At 30.3% G+C, this 25624-nt stretch overlaps 2 protein-coding genes across 2 annotated transcripts in view; one reads left to right on the top strand and one right to left on the bottom strand.

The window, feature by feature from the left end:
* LOC115880580 (esterase B1-like) overlaps positions 1-24157 on the bottom strand; it is a 33421-nt gene extending 9264 nt beyond the window's left edge. Inside the window, exons 1-5 of the mRNA XM_030897841.1 lie at positions 23754-24157; positions 15082-15219; positions 9132-9288; positions 7319-7508; positions 4008-4197 (exon numbers count right to left, since the gene is read on the bottom strand). Coding sequence (XP_030753701.1) covers positions 4008-4197; positions 7319-7508; positions 9132-9288; positions 15082-15219; positions 23754-23885 — 807 coding nt within the window. The 5' untranslated portion in view covers positions 23886-24157. The remainder of the gene's footprint in view (positions 1-4007; positions 4198-7318; positions 7509-9131; positions 9289-15081; positions 15220-23753) is intronic.
* Positions 1-25624, top strand: part of LOC115880582 (ras-related protein Rap-1) — a 501592-nt gene that overhangs the window by 165795 nt on the left and 310173 nt on the right. The window lies entirely within an intron of this gene.

The raw sequence follows: 25624 nt of genomic DNA, 5'->3' as shown, positions 1-25624 counted from the left end.
TAAAATTTTTGTCCCTAAAACGACTTAAAAAAATTTCCGAACATCTTTATAATAGTTATTTGTTGTAATTTTTACCAAGATACCTCTTACCACAGAATATCTAGCTACGCAACAGAAAAATACTCGATATGAAAGAGCAAAAATTGCACAAATAAAATACTAGATGGCGCGCCAATATCATATTCAGAATATAATTGGAAATTTTCATTTTTCGGTTTTAGATCGACGGCACGTTGACGGCCTTGAAGCTCGGCTAAATATGCACAGTTGCCAGATTCAAAAAGAGTTTAATTGGCATCCCAATCTTTTTCTGGTGTATAATAATTTCTTTCTATTCTTCGTTTCTTGTCAGATACACTTACATTAATTATTTGTTTGCCTTTAAAATAGTTTTAAGTATATTATTAGAAAACATATGCGCACAAAATACATTTTTAATATATATGTAATACACTACTTTATTATGTTAACTAAGAAAATAACTTTAATTTCCTTTAAAATTAATAATATACAGGGCGATTGATAGTGATATTTATTAATGCTGAAACCGTTAGTAATGAAATATACGTTTAATAATAATGGAAATAAAAAAATGTTAATTGACTAAAAAAATACTATAATAACAAATTTCTTCTGTTTGCCACGTTATTTATATAGACCTAAGTAGATTTTAAAAAGTGACACAGGTACAATTAATAATATATTAGTTCGGCATAAAAGTTGCTGTCACGACATTGTACAATAAATTAAAATTCGTAAAATAAATTAAAATTATTAATTAAACAAATCCTTATAAAGAAACGCAAGTATACCAAATTTTGGCCCAGTCGAACTCCAGGAAATGGTATCGTAATATGGTACTATAGGTAGGTACCACTTTATATGCATCATAGTACCATCATATTACAATGTCATCGAAAATACGTAGTATACCAAATTTAAGCCCAATCGAACGCCAGGAAATGATATCGTAATATGGTACTACATTATGGTACTTCTTGATATGCTTTATGGTACCATAATATTGGAATGTCATCAAAAATAGGCAAGCATAATCAAATATGAGCCCAATCGAACGTCAGGAAGTGGTATCATAATATGGGACTATAGAAGGTACCACTTTATATGCATTATGGTACTATCATATATCATATTACAGTGTCACCGAACATGCATAGCATACAAAGTTTAAGCCCAATCGAACGCCAGGAAATGGTATCGTAATATGGTACTACATTATGGTACCCCTTGATTTGCTGCATGGTACCATAATGTTGCAATGTCATAAAAAATACACAAGTATAATCAAATATGAGCCCAATCGAACGTCAGGAAGTGGTATCGTAATATAGTACTATATTAAGGTACCACTTTATATGCATCATATTACAATCATATTACAATATCACCGAAGATACTTACTATACCAAGTATATGCCCAATCGAACGCCAGGAAATTCAATTACAATTAAAAGTCACAAAGTGATTGTAATTCAGCTCGTAAGATTTAACTCCAACTAACATAGCAAGTTAAATACGTAAACATTTGAAAAAAGAGCTCCGATCTATTTTAATATGTTTAAATGATGTAGCATATTTGAAGGTAGGCTTTATAAGGAAGTATTACAATATGAATTCCACAATGGCAGCACTGCATAAAATTCTTTTAAATTTCGTTTGTAGAAAACTATTTTCTTTTAAGTTTATTTATCGCCCTCTATTCTGTAGTAGCGAAACTACCGCAACAAAATATCTGATTTGGAGACAGGCTTTAAAAGCCTGTCTCCTTTTGAGACCTACGATTTTATACATGTAACGAGGCTTCTGTTGCGTAGCTAGATATTCTGTGCTCTTACGTAAAAATAACCGAGACAAACTTCTACTACTAGTATACTTCTGCCAAAAATGTGTTTTCTAGTCTTTAAACTAATGTAATAATTCTTAGTTGGTAATATTATTTGTAATAAAGAAGTAAATAACTGAAATTATTCAGAAAAACACTTTTTGTTCTAAAAATAATAAAAACCACACAAAATTAATTTTGATTTGTTAGCCTTAGATATTATGATTATTTATTTTTTTTCTCTAAAAATTTGCTTGTTTTTAACCTAAATACGATTTTTCAAAAATCGCTAAATTTCTAGAAAATTTACAGTTTTAAAACAGCTTCAATTGAACCTATGATACTAATGTCTCGAAAATTATTAGTTCAGTCAAATATTTTTCTAGTGAGAATAATAATTGAAGACATGAGTGGATAAAGGTGTCGTGTCGCTTTTTTAAAGTTTCGAGTAAATCGTCAAAACACGTCTAAAAATTATTGATCGTGTATGTAACATGACACCTTTATCACCTAGGTTATTCTTTATGATATTTATATTTGATATTTAGAGTCTATTGGAGGATAGATCTGTCAAAGGGATGTTGAAATGCGGAATAAAACTGATTTTTAAAAAAATACGACATATGCAAAAAATCCGACCTTTATCGACTCATGTCTTCAATTATTTTTTTTATTAATGATATGTATTGGTTATTAAGAATCCCAATATCTCGAGAAGCAATTTTTACCAAGAGATATTTTTTAAGCAGAAACAGGTACAAATGTATATTTTTTCACTCAGTAGTGTAAGACAAGGACGGACGAAAAGTTATTACTCCCCAAAACAACTAAAAAATATGCAGGTGGCGCCCCCTACTGGTAGAAGTTATATTAATCAAATTTCTCATGTTAAAAAAACCCAGAACTAATTTTCATCCAAATACCGAATTTAGTTCAACAATTATTAGGAAAAAATCGAAATAAAAATGAAACTTCTTCACCCTGTATCCCCCGAAACGAAGCATTTTAGGACATAATACATTTATACGAATTTTTAGTTATTTTTATCAGCAGAATATGCTGCCGAAGTTTAGAGAATACAGTTCGGACCATCCCGTATAATATCTTTTTTGTTACTAAATTATAGAAAATAATATCGCTAAAAGTTCCAGTGAACCGAAAAAGTTCTATATCTTAGACCTTTTTTATTTTTTCCCTCAAATAATTTTTATAGAATATGCTTGCAATAACAGTGTACATTTTTTACACACTGTATATAAAGGATCTTCTATGTGAAGTAAATTATATAATCTTAAAATTGTTAAGCTTCATTCAGAACCTCGAAATTACTGGAATAAATTAGTGTTCAGTGTTAGTGTTTAGTTTCAATTAGCGAAGAAGTGTGTGTTCCCTTAATTTGAATATAAGCATTCAGAAGGTTAAAATTAGTGGCAGGAACTTTCAATTAGTGGAAAAAGTTATCAAACTTTTTACTTTTCCACTAATTATAGTTTAAAATTTGCGAGAAATATCATTTTGGCTTTTGATTATCTTCCGTCAAGAGAAGTTGTGGTTAGAAATCAAAAGTTTATTGTTTTATAAGCTAAATATTAGGTAATTTCCATGGATACAACTGACTACCACAAGCTGTTGCTGGGATATTTTATTAATTTTAATTAATTGTGTTTTTTAGACCCTGGGAATGATCGTAAACTAAAAAGTACCGTATGATCGAATAAAAACGGCGTCAGCGATGGCTCTGAAATGAAGATCGCTGTCATTTTATATGTAAATTTATATAGGAAATGCCATCGATCGTCATTTCCAAGCCAACTGGACGCCGTTTTTATTCGATCATACGGTATAAAGTGTAATTGAAACCACTAATTTATTCCACTAATTGCGAGGTTCTGAATGAAGCTTAAAAGAAGTAAACTTTTTTATTGTATATACTATACAATTAAAAAAACCTGCATCAGAGTTGAGTTGGAAATGAGGATCGCTCTCATTTTATATATAAATTTATATGGAAAATGTCATTGATAGTAATTTCAAAGCCAACTAGATGCCGTTTTCTATTTCGATCGTATGATAGACATTGTGCTTGTCAGAAGATATTCACATACCCCTTATTCCTTGTATTAAACATATTAATCTAATAAATAGGTAAATAAATATACGTTACTGCTATTGTTGTAGTTTGTAAAGCAAACAGTTCTTCTACAGAAATGCCTCGAAGGTACTCCACAGCTTCTTTTTCTGTGTCTACGCTCTTATTAGCTAACCTAGCAATGGTTACAGCGCTGTGATTGCATTCTTCGGACCAAGGATTTAGAGCAGACCCGCTTTGAAGAATTGCTTTGTGAAATAGATTGCTAGAATTAAATAAAAAATAAGTTTATTAAATAGTTTACCATTAAATACTTCATACCAAAGAAGAAACAAATTTTCTTTTAAATTTTCAAGTATTAGGATACAAACTTTTATAAATGAAGGTCTATACAGGGTGTTTCAAAAAACATGTGCCATCTCTCGTGGGGATCTCTCTCATTTTATAGGTAAATTTATATGGAAAATGCCAAAAAAAAACGTAAAAATAAAATTTATTTTTCATATCAACATAGGTACGATTCTGCTTTGTTTCGTAGCTACAGGGTGTTAAGTCTTAATTTTTTTTTGATTTATTATAATTTTCTTCCAAGTACTTTCGAATGAAATTTTGAGGGTAAAAGTTAGTATAAATACGACATATTTTAAAGCTAAAAACGTGTCGACATATTCACCAGTGAAGTGCATATGGGTTATCACTGGAATATTTTTCTAAAAGAAGCATGCTCACTGCCTTTTTTTCTCCTGTTAGCGAAACAGTATAAGCAGTTTAATGTCAATTAAAAGTTGTTTCTTGTTATTTTATCAATTTTGGCCTCCTTGATGAGATAAACGAAATATTATTAATTTGCCTCCATCCAAAGTCTAATAACAAGCTTTTAAAAAATTTAATATCATTAACTTGCGAAAGTTTTAAATTAGTACCCATTGATTCCTCATCAAAAAATGTGAAAAAAGGTTCCTATAAGCATGGGTATGGAAATGTATAGTTATAGTTTAAAATTTGCGATGTTAATACTTTTTAAAATTAGATTTTTTTTAATTATCTTAAATACCTTTATTTGTTATTTGAAATTGCTGTAAGTTGGACTAATAGTAATAATATTTAAAAATAAATTAGGTAAAATATACAGGGTGATTCCTGTAAGTCGGTCATGCTTTCGGGGAATGATAGGGGACGTCGAAATATTAATTTTGATATAGCACACTATGGGTCGGAAATGCCTCTTATGCAAGATACAGGGTGTTAAAGTTTTTAAAAAATTGGAGATATTCTTTAATACTTTTTATAACAGTTGAAGGGATCGTTATAAAATTTTATTATAGGAGTCTACCTAACAGAGACACTTTAAATTTAAAAAGAAGAGGTTTTAGTTTAAACCAGTGGCGTAGATGTGATGCGTATCGGGTAATTTTTTCAAAAAAATAGTACGCCACTGAAAGAAAAATAAAAATTTCAGAGTTTGTTCAGAGAGACACCACAATAATTTAAAAGTAAATAAATTATTTAATGAGAACCTTAAATATGCCAGTTATTATAACTATCTTAAAACTAAGAATTTTATTACAAACAATAAAAAAATTTTGTAGTTTAAATATAAAAAAATTAAGGAGCTAATAGTAAAAAATACTAATGTTACCCAAGGTATGTAACTCTAACCTTGGCCTATTTAAATTCTCATGTTAGGTGATGAAGAGAGCTAACGATGCACATGTGTTTCTGCCCTTTAGTTATAATTGCTGTATTTAAGGTTCTCATTAAAAAAATTATTTATTTCTAAATTGTGACAAAATGGTGTTGCAAGGCACATTTTTTTTGGAAATAAACCGAGTAAATAAAAAAACTCTGATTTTTTTATTTTTATCAGTGGCGTACTATTTTTTTTTAAAACTTACCCGATGCGTATCACATCTACGCTACTGGTTGAAACTAAAACCTCTTCTTTTTACATTTAAAGTGTCTCTGTTAGGTAGACTCCTATAATAAAATTTTATAACGATACCTTTAACTGTTAAAAAACTATTAAAGAATATCTTTAATTTTTCAAAAACTTTAACACCCTGTATCTTGCGTAAGAGGCATTTCCGACCCATAGTGTGCTATATCAAAATTAATATTTCGACGTCCCCTATCATTCTCCGAAAGCATGACCGACTTACAGGAATCACCCTGTATAATTTATTAATTTTATTTTTATTTTATTAATTGTGATTAATAAAATTGCGTTTATCTCATCAAGGAGGCCAAATTTGAAAAAATATCTAGAGATAACTTTTAATTGGCATTAAAGGACCTACACAATTTCGATAACAAAAGAAAAAAAGTGAGTGGCACACATGTTTTTTTTTGAAAAACATTTCAGTGATAACCCATATGCACGTCCCTGATAAATTTGTCGACACTTTTTTAACATTAAAATATGTAGCACTTATAGTAACTTTTCTCCTCAAAATTTCATTCGAATCACTAAAAGTACATGGAAGAAAATTATAATAAATCGAAAGCTTATTAAGATTTTAACACCCTGTAGCTATGAAACAAAGCAGAATCAGACCTATGTTGATATGAAAAATAAATCTTATTTGTACGTGATGAATCTCCAAGGGAATCTCCCTACAAAAGATGGCACATGTTTTTGAAACACTCTATATAAAGAAAAGTTTTTAAAATTTCAACTTTTCAGAATATAAAGAGTACCTACCTATTTTGATATGTTTCTAAAACCGTGAATAGACTAAACATTTCTTTTAAATATTTTAAAGTAGGGTATATCGAAAGAATGGTATAGAAAATGAATATTAACATTTAAAAAAAATACTTAAAGGGAAATTAAAACAACTTTGGGAGCACGTCATCAATGACACCATGCGTCGTCTTATGGAGTTTACTGGTCGTATTATGATGTGCAACCAAAATTATTTTAATTTCCCCATAAATTATGTCCTAGTTGTCTTGACTTGAGGGTAGTTACTTAAGGTATTGATTTAAGTCATTTTATTGACTTAACTTGCAGATCATCATGACTTAAGTGAAAAATACAGAATTAAGTCATAAAAGCGGCCTAAATATCGATATATTGATCTAAGTCTTTACAGAAATGACTTGACTTGAAATAAAATTATTTAAGTCAAAGACTTAAGACATAAGTCATTTGAACTTTGTCTTGAAATTGATTTAAACGACTTAAGTCTTTTTAAAACTGGCTTGATGTAGCTCTGTTTGCAATCATACTTTTAGTTGTTTTGGAGCTCAAGATTAGTGTATTTAGCTCAAGTTTGTAGTTGGTTTGCTGTTACAACACTTTACTTACATTTGCAAATTCAAATGCCGTCAAAATTAGACTACTTTCAACTAGTTTTACTATTATTTATATGTTGTTTTTTTACCTGGAAAGTGGAGACAAAATGTGAAGGTGAACCGAAGCTGAACCTGCGCTTTCGCCAAACAGAGTGATATTGTTTGGATCGCCATTAAATTGAATTATATTGTTCTTTACCCATCTCAGTGCAGCTACCTGGTCCTTAAAACCCATATTTCCATTTATGTGAAACTTTGGATCTTTTATACGCAGGAAACCTTCAATTCGAAAAAAATAGAAAGTATTAGGTGGATGAAATTAATAATGACAATATGAATTTTAATGTAGTTCTTTGAACACTCTGTAGGTGACATCTCCAAATAAGAATTCTATCTAAAAACTCGATTTCACTAGCGCCATTTCACTATCAAATATCAATTTTCTAATCCAAATATTTTTAATTTTGTGATTTTCGCGTATCTTATAGGACCAGATAACTTGTAAGGACCTAGGTACCCAAAACTATTTTTATTATAATCAAAATAGTCGGCTGATGAACTGCCGACTGTAGGATTCGAACCCACAACCTTTAGATTAGTAGACAAGAGCTGTACCTCTACGCCACCGGGCACCTTGGTCGATTCAGTCTTACAGTACATCTGCTGGATCTGTGTCTATGAAAGGAATGCGGACAAAAACATTTAAATAAACAGCAATATATTTTATACGTCGATTTGACGAGTGCGTCACCGCAAATTGCTCGGCCCACTCATTTTATGGGCTACTTGCAAATTTGTTGAATTTTTATTGATGGGACGCGTCGTCTATTTTTTTACGAAAAACATCGAGGGAATATCGTTTCCCCTCTCACGGATACCCCGTAGCTACAGAACGGACAGACGTACTGTAAATTACTAAGTTTACACGAGCACTCTAATGCGCATTAGCCGAATGCGAATTTAAATAAAACGCCTGTGTCAACATTTGTAAACCGTTTTAAAAATTCTAATTCGCATTAACTCAGAACGCATTAAATATGTGGATTATCTCGCTTAAATTCGAATTAAAGTTTCGTGTAAACACAAATGCGCATTATCTCGCAGCGCTACCAACAAAAAAAATGAACCGACAGCTGACTGAACGAATATTGAGGTTATTTTTTGTGTTTATTTTTTAAAAAAGTGACCACTCCTTGGTTTCATCCAACTACTCCTGAAGCTCGGTGGAAAGTTTTGAAAAACTGATCCTGGTATTTCCATTACAATCTGACAATGTAGTAAATGTAAATAAGAATCTAACATTAAACTTCTCATTCTTTTTAGAGATTACCTTCATCTTCGTAAGATTCTAGATATCACCTGATTTCTTCTTTCATATAGTAATTGGTTTAACAGAACCATAAAGGAACTAACAATATTTAGATGATCCATTTTTAACGTTTAAAAGTTTAGAATTTTTTGTTAAAAATGCGAAAAATCAATATCAGTTGTTTAAGCAAAAGCAATATTATTATGTTTTGAATTTTCTTAGGTTGGCAATAGGAAACAGCTGTTTAACGTCAACGTAAAAATCCCTTTTTTAACCCGTCGTGTAAACACGACCCAAACCGTATTTTCACTAAATCGCATTAGTGACTAATGCGAATTAAGCATTCGTGTAAACTTGGTAAATGAGTACTTGGACTTGGGATTCACAATCCTGAAGTAATATTAGGCGGTTGAAGCGTGAACGGGTACTAGCATGGTAAGCTGGTACTTTGCTACTCCCAAGGCGTTAAACGATATATACTGGAGCTATTATTATTATTAACTTTGTAAGGAAACGTCACATCAATGTAATAATTCAAGATTTTGAAAAGATACATAATAGAAACAAAATATGAAGTAGAAATTAATTATTACCAAATATTCCTAGTCGGTAGTTAATGGTTACAAGAACTACATCTTGAGTAAGCAAAAACTCTGGACCATAAAGTTGGGTTGAACTGGATCCACTAACAAAACCTCCACCATGAATCCATACCATTACCGGTTTCAAACTATCTGTTTCTTCTGGTAACTAAAAAATATGTAAAAAACACTTATTTCTTAATTCGAACAAATTTTTACATAAAAGCGATACCAATTAAACTTTTAGTTACGTAATCGAGGGCGCGATTTTTAAATTGATTGTTGCGAACCATGGATATTCGGCGCCGGACTGACTAACTGGAATTTAAATTTCCCGATGGGGATTGAGGTAGTAGTTCTGCTGTAAAAAATGTCAAGTTGCCACATTTATTTATTTATTTCCTGACATTGTTATTCATTTTGACACTTTAGTTTTGTATTAGGAATATTTGGTTTAAATGAATTATGCTGTGACACTTTAAGCTTGAAAATTATTACTAGCAGACCTTGCAGTCGAACACTGTTCTTTTTAGAACCTCTTTTAGTGCGAACTGTACAAGATAGCTTAATAGCCTTTGCAAAAAATTCATTGCAACCTTATTATAAGAATATTTTGAACGGGAAAGCGGTAGTAATGGTCCTTTATGTCCCTTAAGTGCTGTTAAGGAGGTAAGTTTTGTTGATGTAAATAATAACTGTTTATATATTTATAATTAATTTATTTTGTTTCCTAAAATATTTCACTGAACCAGGGGCGCATATACGGGAGGGGTAATGGGGGTAATTACCCCTACCAGAAAGAAATTTATAAGTAAGCTAGAATGTGGTCTAAAATAAAATTGCCACAAAAGAAATTAATAAGAACCATTTAAAATAAAAAATTCAGACCCATCAAAGTTATTTTTTTTTTCATAGTCACAATACATTTCCGTAAATTTAATTTAAACCTAGTAAGGCTAGTAGGTATTTTACATAATATTGCAACTACCCCTCCCAGAGTCAATCTCTAGATGCGCCACTGCACTGAACCAAAAGTCGACATAAATATCATGAAAAAGTTCATTAATAGAATGAATTAAATCATTAATTTTGAGCCGATGAACGATTTCATTGGCACAATGAAAAGTAATTCATTAACTCTATGAACTTTAAGTTCATTGAATCAATGAACAGTGTTCATTAATATGAAGAACACATTCATTGGTACAATGAACAGATTTCATTAATATAATGTACCTAAATCCTTATATTAATGAACCGTATCATTAATACAATGAAATAATTTCATAACCTATTTAGATATACATTTAAAAGTCGACACTATTAGTAACTCTTGTTACACCGTATAATCGATGATGAAGATAGCTGAATGAAATGAAATGTCATTGATAGTCATTTCCCAGCCAACTACCTGAAACAATTCTACTATAAATAGATTTCCATTTGAACAAGCCCTTAGCTACAAAGGTAACAAAATTACTAATAGTGCCGACTTACTTACGAGCACAGTAAATTTTTCCATTAGGGATTATTAATAAAAAACAAGTGCAATAAACTAATAATAATTTATTAAACTCGATACAGCATATACAAATTAAAAATTAAAAAAAAATCGAATAGACGAATCGAAGAGAATAGTAATGTTATTATTAATTTTAGGGTAAATTATAATAAGAAAATTAATTTACCAGTCGATATCCTGAGGGATTTCTATAAAAATACCATTTCTTCATTATACAGAGAAGACCAGGCTACTAGTAACATAGCAAGTTGCCGGACGAATTTACGTTTGCCCAATTTCGTTCGTACTCGAGATTCACTGCCGGCTAGTCGGCTAGTCAGGCAGTACGCAGTTGCAGTTGTGCTTGGACGGGTCGGTCGTGACAGACTAGGAATACGACGCGAGGAGTGCCGAGTATTTATTATTTTCATTTTAAGTGTTTACCTTCACTTAAGGTAACATTTAAAATAAAAATACTTAAATCTTTATTATTTGAGTGTGTTTACAAGCCAAAACTAAAAATAAATAACTCCCTAAACCCAAAAAAAAGCTAAAATATTACTCTAAATAAAAAGTTATAACAAGTGTTGAAAAAGACCACCTTCTTGTGCTAGACAGAAGCGTAGGCGGTCGTAAAATCCCCGTCTGACATTGGCTAACATATTAGGGCTAATAGTTTGGAAAGCCTCTCGTATTTTTACTTGAAGCTCATCCAGATTATTAGCCCTATTATGACCATACACTTTGGGTTTTACATAACCCCACAAAAAGAAATCATTGGGAGAAAGATCTGGTAATCTAGCGGGCCATAAAATAGTTCCATATCTACTAATTAAACGGTTAAACACTTGCTTTAACTCCTGTTCTTCATTAATCAACACATCAGGCTTCTTGTGTTTTTGTGGGGACACGCACCCATGTGTTTCAAAATTATTAATAACTCTTGATATAGTAGGTAAAGATAGAATTGCCCTGTTCACAAAAGTTTGTGGAAAAATTATTTGTATATCCCGATAAGACCTATTTTGGAAATACCATTTTACAATTTGAATTTTCTCACAAACTTCGTAAACATCCATTATTTTACTTAAAAAATAAATTTTACACGAGAACTGTCGCGAGAATCTATGTATTCGTTTTGGCTATTAAAACACGAATAAATACAAATTATGAAACATTCTTATCACATATCTACCTATTTTTATTTTATCGCATTTTTTCGCCTGTTTTTTATCCGGCGGACGGGTATACGCTAATTCGTCCGGTTCTGCCTATGTTACTACTACGGTGGTCCGGTCTGTATTAGCTGTATCCTTAGACTTGATAACGTCTAGACGAATTTGCAACAGGCTTTCCAAGTCGCATCAAGTGGGTCCGATGTTAAATTGTCGAATTTGAGGGCTTGAAGGCAGGTCTCAACATCTTCCGGTTCTAAAAGACGTATATCAAAATAATTAAAATGCCAAATATTAAAAGAACATTCGAATTTACCATAATCACTTCCATGCCTCGACTTGTTACTATGTTTTTCTTCTTTTTCTTTTTTATCTTCTGAAACATATTTGGAAACCGCTGTTTTAATTAATACCCACGGCAGAGATCTCCCACAGCGGAATTTGATTTGACAACACAACAAATTAACTACAATACGATAGGACTTTTATTTAAAATATTTAAAATATTGAAGAGAACACTTACTGCTGTAATGAAACTAAAGCCTCACTGCATAACTCAACCACACAGACGTTATTAAAGTTCGAAAGTAACCGATCAACATGGCGGACATTAAAGCCCTAATATTTTATTCATGATATTAATAACCGCATACATTAATATAATGTAGTGTGTTCGTTGTATTAATAACATTGTTCATTGTCACAATGTACAACTCATTAATCAATGATTTAGTACATTAATATAATGAAAATCTGGTTATTAAATTAATGTAAGATTTTCATTAATATAATGAACGCGTTCATTGTCCCAATGAACGCGTTCTTTATTTTAGTGCTGAAACTTTAATAAACACATATTCATTATATTAATGTACTAAATCATTGATTAATGAGTTGTACATTGTGACAATGAACAATGTTATTAATACAACGAACACACTACATTATATTAATGTATGCGGTTATTAATATCATGAATAAAATATTAGGGCTTAAATGTCCGCCATGTTGATCGGTTACTTTCGAACTTTAATAACGTCTGTGTGGTTGAGTTATGCAGTGAGGCTTTAGTTTCATTACAGCAGTAAGTGTTCTCTTCAATATTTTAAATATTTTAAATAAAAGTCCTATCGTATTGTAGTTAATTTGTTGTGTTGTCAAATCAAATTCCGCTGTGGGAGATCTCTGCCGTGGGTATTAATTAAAACAGCGGTTTCCAAATATGTTTCAGAAGATAAAAAAGAAAAAGAAGAAAAACATAGTAACAAGTCGAGGCATGGAAGTGATTATGGTAAATTCGAATGTTCTTTTAATATTTGGCATTTTAATTATTTTGATATACGTCTTTTAGAACCGGAAGATGTTGAGACCTGCCTTCAAGCCCTCAAATTCGACAATTTAACATCGGACCCACTTGATGCGACTTGGAAAGCCTGTTGCAAATTCGTCTAGACGTTATCAAGTCTAAGGATACAGCTAATACAGACCGGACCACCGTAGTAGTAACATAGGCAGAACCGGACGAATTAGCGTATACCCGTCCGCCGGATAAAAAACAGGCGAAAAAATGCGATAAAATAAAAATAGGTAGATATGTGATAAGAATGTTTCATAATTTGTATTTATTCGTGTTTTAATAGCCAAAACGAATACATAGATTCTCGCGACAGTTCTCGTGTAAAATTTATTTTTTAAGTAAAATAATGGATGTTTACGAAGTTTGTGAGAAAATTCAAATTGTAAAATGGTATTTCCAAAATAGGTCTTATCGGGATATACAAATAATTTTTCCACAAACTTTTGTGAACAGGGCAATTCTATCTTTACCTACTATATCAAGAGTTATTAATAATTTTGAAACACATGGGTGCGTGTCCCCACAAAAACACAAGAAGCCTGATGTGTTGATTAATGAAGAACAGGAGTTAAAGCAAGTGTTTAACCGTTTAATTAGTAGATATGGAACTATTTTATGGCCCGCTAGATTACCAGATCTTTCTCCCAATGATTTCTTTTTGTGGGGTTATGTAAAACCCAAAGTGTATGGTCATAATAGGGCTAATAATCTGGATGAGCTTCAAGTAAAAATACGAGAGGCTTTCCAAACTATTAGCCCTAATATGTTAGCCAATGTCAGACGGGGATTTTACGACCGCCTACGCTTCTGTCTAGCACAAGAAGGTGGTCTTTTTCAACACTTGTTATAACTTTTTATTTAGAGTAATATTTTAGCTTTTTTTTGGGTTTAGGGAGTTATTTATTTTTAGTTTTGGCTTGTAAACACACTCAAATAATAAAGATTTAAGTATTTTTATTTTAAATGTTACCTTAAGTGAAGGTAAACACTTAAAATGAAAATAATAAATACTCGGCACTCCTCGCGTCGTATTCCTAGTCTGTCACGACCGACCCGTCCAAGCACAACTGCAACTGCGTACTGCCTGACTAGCCGACTAGCCGGCAGTGAATCTCGAGTACGAACGCAAATTGGGCAAACGTAAATTCGTCCGGCAACTTGCTATGTTACTAGTAGCCTGGTCTTCTCTGTATAATGAAGAAATGGTATTTTTATAGAAATCCCTCAGGATATCGACTGGTAAATTAATTTTCTTATTATAATTTACCCTAAAATTAATAATAACATTACTATTCTCTTCGATTTCAACATGGCGGACATTTAAGCCCTAATATTTTATTCATGATATTAATAACCGCATACATTAATATAATGTAGTGTGTTCGTTGTATTAATAACATTGTTCATTGTCACAATGTACAACTCATTAATCAATGATTTAGTACATTAATATAATGAATATGTGTTTATTAAAGTTTCAGCACTAAAATAAAGAACACGTTCATTGGGACAATGAACGCGTTCATTATATTAATGAAAATCTTACATTAATTTAATAACCAGATTTTCATTATATTAATGAAATTAGATTCATAGTATTAATAAATCGAACATCGATCTATGATTAACAAATCATTATATTAATGAAAAAAATCATTGTCCCAATGAAACAACAGTTAATAATCAATGTTCATTAATATTATGAACAATATTTTCTTCAGTGTTTGATTAAAAGAAAATATGTAAAAGTGGACAACGGTGTGCCGATCGAGCTTAATCACGTGACTAAAAGTTTATTTGGTATGATCTATAGTTTATTTTTATCTATACATATAATTTTAAATTTAAAAAATATATTTGTGACTTTTACTATATCTACTTCTTATTAATATGTATAACCTTTTATACAGTAAAAAATAATTTACTTACATTTCTTGTAAAAACGTTTAGATATAAACAATCTTCTGATCCCTCAACTTGATAGGTAACAAAGCTAGTGTTGTAACAACTGCTGCCTTCTTTTGTAGCATCACGAACACCAATCCATGATTCTGGCGGTTGAGGGTCCTGAAAAAAGAATAAAATATATAAATTCAGAATTATCAATTATACATGCAGAGGAAAAGTAGCGTATAAGAAAGAAGTTAAAAGGAAACACATAGAGAAAAATAGTAGAAACTTTCATCTATTTTGAGAAAATACCCTTGTAATCATAATACGACTTAGGGGTGCGACTTTTTGGGGCTGGAATAACAGTTCCGCAATGGAACATGCCAAGAAAATCCTTGCAGGAGTGTCCAAACGCAGAACAGGAGAACTCTTAAAGGCAGGCAGGAATGGAGCGTGTACGCTCACTGCAGTATACACGGGCCACTGCCGGCTGAGATCACACCTACAGAGGATGGTTTGAGGTGTTTGGCAAAACCATGCTAGACGTATCAGACCTAGGAGAGATATCACCCTCGGGCATACCAGGCTATGTTAAAAGGTTGGGTCTTGAGTAAGAGTTTAGATATTTTTCGTTGCTCAGTATATGCGCTAAATACAATGTTTTTCTTACTTTTATTATATTGCTTTTATATTATTTATTATATTGCTCTTATCATATTGCTTATATATTACTCTTTCTCTACTTATTCTTTTGTAAACCTCGGCATTTGTAATATAGACTGTTTGTTGAATTTTTACTAGGACTTTGCCTAATTTGTTCAGCTTCCCTAGGCATTCTTTGGCCAACTTCGAATTAATGGTTACTGAGTTGATCGCTTTTAGTGCTTTTTAGACGTTTTTCATACAACGGTAGTAAATAATATTTAATATACAAGGTGATCCTCTATATTAAATATTATTCTTATATATTAACTTATACCGGGTTGTTCACCACATACGACACGGAGTATTGTAGCTAAACGATTAGATTTTTACAAATTTTAAGTTTTGGGTTCGTTGAAGGACTATTAGAGCTACAATTTAGAAATAATTTTACAAGATACAGAGTGTCCCAAATAAGTAAAAATACTATAGTTGTATTTTTTTAAATGGAACACCCCGGAACACCCTGTATATTATTCTATTTTTAGATTCTACGATTGAAATAAAGGTAAATTTTATTAAGGTTTATTACACTTAAACCTTACCGTTTTTGAAATATTTTCAATTTTGTGAAATTGCAATAAAAATGTTAAGGCTTCATTTCTCCAAGGGTATCAAAGTTTTAAATACTAAATATTTACTGAAGTTTATTTATTGATCAGTTATTGTGATGCAATAATAAAAATAATACTACCTTATACAGAGTGTCTAAAATTTTATTTTAAATAATTACTAGCTTTAAACGGCAATAACTTGTTTAATTTAAATGGAACGACCTGTATACTTTAGGAGAATCAGATGCATAATTTAATTGTCTATCAAATTGTATTATACCACTTTTTACCTATCTCTTTAAGTTTTCGTAGAAAATGCATTTTCTTATAATTTAGACCTCATTTATCAATATACCCATGGAATATTGACATTTTAGATTGTTTTTAAAACAACAAATGTACAAAATGTACAGGTTAGTAATATTATCGTTTTTAACAAAATGATAACCAAACCAAACTATTTAAATCTTTATAAAAGAGTATACCATTAATTAAATATACCACCATTTTTTCCGCCCAAATACTAATTAGTTACATACTTAATTATGTTCGTGAATAAATTATTATAAATAAATGTGGATTTGAATCAGAAATCAATATAATAATAAGTTATAAAAATGAATGTCTCTGTTGTTACAAATAAGCATTTGTCAAAAAATGAAATATCATTTTTAAGGTGTTACTTTTTACCATACTGTCTAATACACATAAAAAATTCAGTTTCTTAGTTTTTGGAGCAATTATTATTAATCAACGCAAACAGTCAATTAATGTAATCTGAATACTGGAATCATATTAATTGGTCATCTTTAACAAATATTTAAACAGTTTTTTTTTATTTTTTAATGAAATAAACAAACTATATCGACAATATTAGTATCTATACTCTTTAAAAATTTGGTACATCTTTAAAATTAATCTAAAATGTCAGTATTCCATGGGTATATTGATAAAAGAATTTAAAATTAAAAGAAAATGCATTTTCTACGGAAACTTGAAGCTATAGGTAAAAAATGACATAATACAATCTGATAGACAATTAAATTGTGCATCTGATTCTCGTAAAACATACAGGGTGTTCCATTTAAATTAAACAAGTTATTGCCGTTTAAAGCTAGTAATTATTTAAAATAAAATTTTAGACACTCTGTATAAGGTAGTATAATTTTTATTATTGCAACACAATAACTGATCAATAAATAAACTTCAGTAAATATTTAGTATTAAAAACTTTGATACTCATGGAGAAATGAAGCCTTAAAATTTTTACTGCAATTTCACAAAATTGAAAATATTTCAAAAACGGTAAGGTTTAAGTGTACTTATAAATGTACGTCTTCAATCCTTAGTTTGGGAGATACAGGGTGTAGAAATTTCACTTTTATTTCTATTTTTTCCAAATAATTTCTGAAGTAACGTGAATATTTGGATGAAAATTGGCGTTTCAGAGTTTTTTGACAAGAGAAATTTGATTTTGATGTCAGTATAACTCCTATTTGTAGGGGGCGCCACCTAAATGTGTTTTAATTGTTTTGAAGAGTAATAACTTTTCGTCCGTACCTTTGTAAAACCACTCAGTGAAAGAATACACATTTCAGTGATTTTTTACGTAAAAGATATATCTTGATAAAAATCGTTACGAACAATCGTTCTCACGATATTTAGAATGAAAATAGTCAATATATGTCTTTATTGACAAAAAAAAAATAAACATGATGACTAGACTAGATAGTTTTTTGACTGAAATGATAAAGTCTGGGAACTTTTTATTTTTTTAAATTAATAATAAATCTTTCTTCGCAAAAATGATGATAAAACAGTTTCTGTTGAACTTTTGGCACAAAAACATTTAAAATTTATGATTTCAATCTAATAACTATTTCGTTTAATCCATGCCAATAATGATGGTATGTCAATGGTATTGATAATTTCGGTTCCAAATATCTCAAGAACCATTACTCGTAGCGGTTTTCATCAAGATAACTTTTTTACGTAAATAACGTGGTAATTGTTTATTTTTTTTATTTAGTAGTTTTATACAGGTACGGACGAAAAGTTATTACTCTTCAAACCAGTTAAAAATATGTAGGTGGCATGGCGGCCTCTACAAATAAGAGTCATATTGACATCAAAATCAAATTTCTCTTGTCAAAAAATTCCCAGACACCAATTTTCATCCAAATATTGACGTCACTTGGAAAAAATCGAAACAAAAATGAAAATTCTACACCCTGCATCTCCAAAACTAATAGTTTTAGGACATCCATTTATACGAACTGTTTTACTTATTTATATCTGCAGAATATGCTGTTAAAATACAGTTTGGACCACCCTGTATAGGTAGCATAGTCTAGTTTTGTACTACATCCATTAATTTTTGTGAATTTATTGTTGTTTTTCTTAAATATTAATGCTTCATAGCTGATAATTTACATCTTGGATATAAGTTTATTTAATTATATTATTATTTAAATTTAATATTTTTAATAATAAAATGTGAGAAAATACCCTCTTAACTAACCTAGGAAATGCGTGACAATGTTTACTTAAGATTAATCTATGGCTTGGAAAATACTTTCATGATAAAATATGTTTTTTGATATTTTATACATTTTTTTAAATTTCGGTTTAACTAATGTTAGCCTAAAACAAACATTTTGAAACCGACGTTCTAATCAACAATTCGAGAATATTTATAATTCTTAGCAAATAAATTGCATTTTATTGATTAATGGGATATTCCCAGTCTACCCGATACCTTAACAATCTTAATAAAATTAGAAGATTAAGTTGTTTACTTCTAATTCCTCTACACAGTTATCCAACAACATGTAGCAATTATGTCATTAATGCCGTAATCAATAATATTTTTTAAGATAACAGAATTTATCATTTGTGATTCAATTTGATCCTTATAATCTTGCTACTTATCTCCTCGTATGATCAAAGGTTTAAAAAAAATACAAAAAAACTGTGGCTGATATAATACTTAAAGTGTCTATATTATAAAATTTAAATTATAACATTTATAAGATAATGTAGGTATAACTGTAAAAGATTTGTAAATATATGAACGAAACAGCAACATAGTTAAAGTATACTATTATTAATTTTATTATTAGATTAGTTAAATAATATTTCAAAGTAAATTGTATTTTTAATTATATATAAATAAATACATTAGGTAGTGCATCATGGTCTTGTAAAATTAGGAAATCGTATGCAAATTTTGAACTTTCCATATATTGGCTCCACAGTTGATTCTAAAGCACGTTTAGATTCTAAAGCAGATCAAAAATAGGTTTTATAAAGGTTTGCTTATGCTGAATACACATGTCAAATTTGAATAATTTTGAACAAACCGATTTTAACTAATTTAAGAAAAATTGCATCTATTTTTAAATTAAAACTGAACAGCAATACAAAACCAGGCAAACGCCAACATGCCTTAAGTTGCCCACCAATGATTTTGTTACATCTGACAATAGAGGTAAGGGATTTTTAAGCGATCGGTCCCGCAGTCCGTATATGACATTCCGTATCCGCCGATCCGGTCGCATTACGACATAGCGCATATCTGATCTTTCATCAGGTTAGAATTTGCAAGAATCGCCACATATCAGATATTTCTCCGCGGTAGTCCACTAACGCACAGATATTAAGGAGAGGTAAACATCGCGACGGATCAAATATTTTTGCATCCCTTGCGTGTAGGAGCGTAACCACCGTAATAACAAGGCTGGACAGCTTATTCGTGACGTCATCAACTGGAGGCCTAAACTTTGATTGCATTTGATACACTTTATACGTATATAATGGATATAAACTTTAATTGTACCGAATTTTTAATAAATAATAATTAAACATAAAATTTAAAAAACATCAGATTGATATCCCATCTCACATCCATCGTCATTGTATTTATTTATGCTGTAAATGTGTCTAAGTTTCTTTTATTTCCTTTTCCAAGTCATCATTTTTTTACTACAGTAGTTTTTCAGACGTGTATTTCTAATAGAATTTTTGACAATTTTTACAATAACTGAGCATTATAAATAGTACATTGCGGAACTTTTAATAATGGTGTTATTACTTTTAATGTAATCCAAAGATATTTTTCATAAAAATATTTTTTTATTGTGAATTTTGAGAAACTCCTCATGGCTTTGCAAAACTTTGTTAAAAATTATATATTCAAATAAAACTATATCATTTGGAAACCCAAGATTGCCTTTTGTAAGGTATTTTATAAGTGAATTTTGTCCAATATCAGTGTTGTCTGAAAATGTTAAATTATTCTTACATGTATCGCATTTAATTTCCTTTAAAACAATATAACAGCAATATCCTTCTAAATAAGCACTAATAGGCCCTTCTTCCTTCACACTTTCGATATCTTGTTCAGAAATAGTAATGTCGATGTTAAACCAATCTGATTCAATATGGTACTTGTATCGCGTGGTATTTCTTTAGACAAGGTATTGTCATCATAAAGTCATAAAAAGTATCGATTTTTATAGAACCAAAACAAGTAGATTTTAAGGACAGACGGGGTATCCGTGAGACAGAACGGACAGACGTACAATGTGTCCCATTTTAGTTGAAATCATACGGTATCTCCGTTATTCGTGAAGATAGAAGAGTGCGGTTTGCACAAACCTGTGCCACTTTTTTGTCACACGGAAGATGCCGTAAACAAAATTTTCATAGCTCTCTTCATTTCTGAGCTACAGGGTCTTTTTGAAAATTTTCCTGTTTGGGACACCCCTTGTATCTCTGTTACTGTTAAAAGTATCGAGACGGTGAAAACTGTTTATTGTAGAACTTTTTACGTAGAATACAGTGGCGTAGTCTGTTATTCTGCAAAAAGAATATTTTTTAAGATATCAACTAAAGTTATGTTTTCTTAAATGGAATACCTTGTAAATTTATAAATTATATGATCTGGCTTACCATAAGCTTCTCAAAACTATATATCACTCTATATTTATTTTCACTATTTACTGCAATATTTAAAAAAAATATATTAAAAGATCGCGTTTATTAGTAGGCCATGATTGATAATAAAAGAAACTAAAGAATTATTAAAAGTATGCTGCTATCTGTCTCTTCTTTTATTTTGAGAGTCAATAATATAATAAATTCTTTATATATTAGAAAAACTTAACTCTCTACTGCTTTTAAATCTTAGAAGCTATAGTATCGGAACTTTTAAATATTCCTTTAGCTAATTTACGTTAAATATACTTTCAACAAGATGGGGCTCTAACAACTTAACTTACAACGGAAATATTAGAATTTTGTTAAATTATTATTTCTCAAATCAATGAATTGGAACCAATGGACCCATATGATGGCCTCCCTGATTCCCGAATACGTCCGTTCTCGATTTCTGATTTTGGGGATTTTTGAAATATGAAATATATTGTGGCAACTAATACAATGTCGAACACTTGGAAAATGCTTTAATAATGCAAGCTAATAACGATATGCTTTTAGATATTTGCAAACCCATCCCCTTATAAAAAAAAGAAAAATATATTCAGAGATTCAGTGGTACCGGTTCAACAGTAAAATATATCAATTCCAAATAAAATTTTAATAGGTGTATGACTATTTTAGTAAATGCCATTTTTGATATTTTGTTATTTATCACGGCCTACTAATAAGAAAAGGATATATTTTAAATATTGCAGTAAATAGTTAAAATAAATATCGAGTGATATATATTTTTGAGAAGGTCATAGCAAAGCGGATCATATGATTTATAAATATACAGGGTGTTCCATTTGAAAAAACATAACTTTCGTTCATAGTTTCAAAAATATTGTTTTTGTAGAAAAACAGACTACGCCACTGTATTCTACGTAAAAAGTTCTACAAGAATCAGTTTTCACCTTCTCGATATCGTCCATAATAACGGAGATGCGGGGGCTGTCTCAAATTGCAAAATTTTCGAAAAGACCCTGTAGCTCAGAAACGAAGAGGGCTATGAAAATTTTGTTGACAGCATCTTCCGTTTGACAAAAAATTGGCACAGGTTTGTGCAAACCGCACCCTTCTATCTTCACGAATAACGGAGATAGCGTATGATTTCAACCAAAATGGGACACCCTGTACAGTACCAAGTGGGTGGTAACAAATTATTCGTAAAAAAAAATGTTTTTTTTCAAATATGCTAGTGAGCCACCCTCGTTCCATTTGAAAAAAATAATATGTGATTAAAAATACGATTTGGGCATCTTTTAACCGGCCAGGATAAGGCAGTAAAAGCATTAGACGATCACATTTATTTTTCCAAGGCTCCTTGATTAAAAATTAATAAAAATGGCGAACAGTAATGGCGGTTAAATGCCGAACAGAAAATGTCAAAGTTCACATGATGATATGTCATTCTATTCAGAATGTTATTTTCTATAGAATACAGTAAAAAAATATGGAGGGTGTCATTGAAAAATCAAAAGTTGTAGTAATTTCCGGTGAAACAGGAAGTGACCAAAAAGAATTAAATACGTCAATCAATCCTAATTTATGTTATATACTAAAATACCAAATCTCAATTTTTTATTTGAAAAAATAAAAAGTTATAGGGGTGAGCCAATTTTGAGACGCACCCGGTATAGAATATAAATCAGAATTGGAATTGGCGATTTCAGTTATTTTCAGTAAGTTTCTGTTTCACCGGAAATAACTACAACTTTTGATTTTTAAATGGTACCGTCGGTATTTTTTTTACTTTATATAGAAAATAATATTCTGAATTGAATGACAATATAGTCAACCTTTGACAGTTCCTCTTAAAAAATGGTATTTTAAATTTCGATCTAGAGTGCCACGACAATAAATATAATGACAATTTGACTCGAAATTAAATTATTCTAAAAAAATTATTTTTTCAAATATGCGAATGAGCCACCCTCGTTCCATTTGAAAAAATAGAGTTATGATTAAAATACGACTTGGGCATCTTTTAACCAGCCAGGAAAAGACACGAAAAACATAAGATGATCAAATTTATTTTTCCAAAGACGTTACGTGTCATCATTAATTGTTTTATCACAGTCATGGTACTCTAGATTGAAATCTAAAATACATTTTTTTTAATTGAAAAGTCAAAAGTTGACATATCATATATCGTTCTATTCAGAATATCATACATTTTTTAAGAAACAGAAATTGGCCGAAAATAATCAAATACGTCAATCTATCCCGATTTATGTCATATACTAGCATACCAAATCTCGTTTTTTATCTGAAAAAATAAAGAAATTATAGGAGTGGGCCACTATTGAAAAACACTGGTATTTTGATTCTTAAAAATGGTATTAAAACTGGTATTAAAGTAAAGTATTAAAAATGGTAATTATTGTTAATTTATTCGAAGTAAAATAATACGAAAATTTCATAATATAAAGTAATAAGAATTGATGTCTTAAACAAAAATGACTACTTTACCCTAAAACGAAGATCTCCTACAGGTGGTTTGGCGTATGGTATTCCCAGAAATTTGTAAAAAGTATTCCCATCATGGTCAGTACCAGAATTTCCCTGTACAGCTCCTTGAAGTGTTTTAACTACAGCACTCATGTTCACTCACAAACTATACACTTTACATTAATAAATCATATATTTTCGATATTGATATAAATTGACACTTATATCTTTAAGATAAATTTATGTATCTAATCTAACGTCTGTTTTTTTTTGTTTTCTGGTTCTCAAAAATAAGTTTTATTAATAAGGTGTGTTTTAACTGTATTTACTAAATAATATCAGGAATTAAGAATGTGTCTTTATTGCAGTTATTAAGAAATATTTCGTAATGTTTACTTGAAGTTTTGGTCAAAACACCTGAACCGTTTTAAAACCTTGACCAAGTTCGTGTAAGAGACTGGTAATTCTGTATACTTGCTGTTGGTCATCGACTTTCGTGACTTTCAATAGTTCTATCTTTGTCTTCCAACATATGATTATTATTATACACCGGCAATTTAAAATAAATTAAATGTGTATACCGGGTTCGTCTCAAAAGTGGCTCACCCCTATAACTTTCTTATTTTTTTAGATAAAATAACGAGACTTCGTACGTTAGTATATGACATAAATCAGGATTGATTGACATATTCAATTGTTTTTGGTCGCTTCCTCTTTCACCGGAAATTACTACAACTTTTGATTTTTAAATGGCACCCTTGGTATTTTTTTGCTTTAGTCGATAGAAAATTACATTCTGAATAGAATGACATATCATGTCAACTTTTGACATTTTCGCTTAATAAAAAATTGTATTTTAAATTTCAATCTTGGAGCCTTGGAAAAATAGATTGGATCGTCTAATGTTTTTAGTGTCTTGTCCTGGCCAGTTAGAAAATTCTCAAATCGTATTTTTAATCATATCTTAATTTTTTCAAATTGAACAAGGCTTGCTCATTAGTATATTTGGAAAAAGCATTTTTTTACGAGTACGAGTTATTTCGAGTCAAATTTTCGTTACGAACCGCAAGTTATAATTTCAAATAAACCATATGCGATAATGTCAAAAGTTGACATATGATATGTCATTCTATTCACAGTGTTATTTTCTATCTAATAAAGTAAAAAAATATCCAGGGTACCATTTAAAAATCAAAAGTTATAGTCATTTCCGGTGAAACAGGAAGTGAGCGAAAACAATTGAATACGTCAATCAATCCTAATTTATGTCATATACTAACATACCAAATCTTGTTTTTTTTTAACTGAAAATATAAAGAAGTTATAGGGGTGAGCCACTTTTGAGACGCACCCGGTATACTATTAAGAATTTGTTAAATATACTATTTTTTAATATATGCATTCCATTTAAATTAATAAAATTTCAGTAAATTTTTAATTTATTAGATTTATTAAAAGAAAAAGGACTATAAGATTGTTCTCCAACAAACATATTGTTCCCCAAATTGTTGTAAAAAAATGAATACATAACACAGGGTAAGTCTTATATAACAAGTCCAAATATTTTCAGGTCAGTCAGGGTGTTTTTTAAATATATCCAAAATAGCCGAGTTATTCAAGTTTGAAAATTAAAAAAAATTGATTGGTTTTCAAAAAAATTATAGAGCCACCAGATTTTTTTTTATTTCGCATCCCTTTTAGTGCCGTAACTGTCGTAATATCAGAGATTAAGAAATTATAACTTGGAAAAATTGCGGTGAACAGGCAGTTCTAATAAGTTTTCTAAAAATACAGGAAAATTTAAATGAAAATGCACGATTTTCAACATCTTCTTTTTGTGAAAAAAAATCATTGACGTGTTCCTGGCGTCGAAATATATTTATCACCTCTAA

The sequence above is a fragment of the Sitophilus oryzae genome, unplaced genomic scaffold (assembly GCF_002938485.1).
Source record: "Sitophilus oryzae breed Bouriz unplaced genomic scaffold, Soryzae_2.0 scaffold_1639_pilon_pilon, whole genome shotgun sequence".
NCBI classification, from domain to species: Eukaryota; Metazoa; Arthropoda; class Insecta; order Coleoptera; family Curculionidae; genus Sitophilus; species Sitophilus oryzae.
This window is presented reverse-complemented; position numbering and strand designations above follow the sequence as displayed.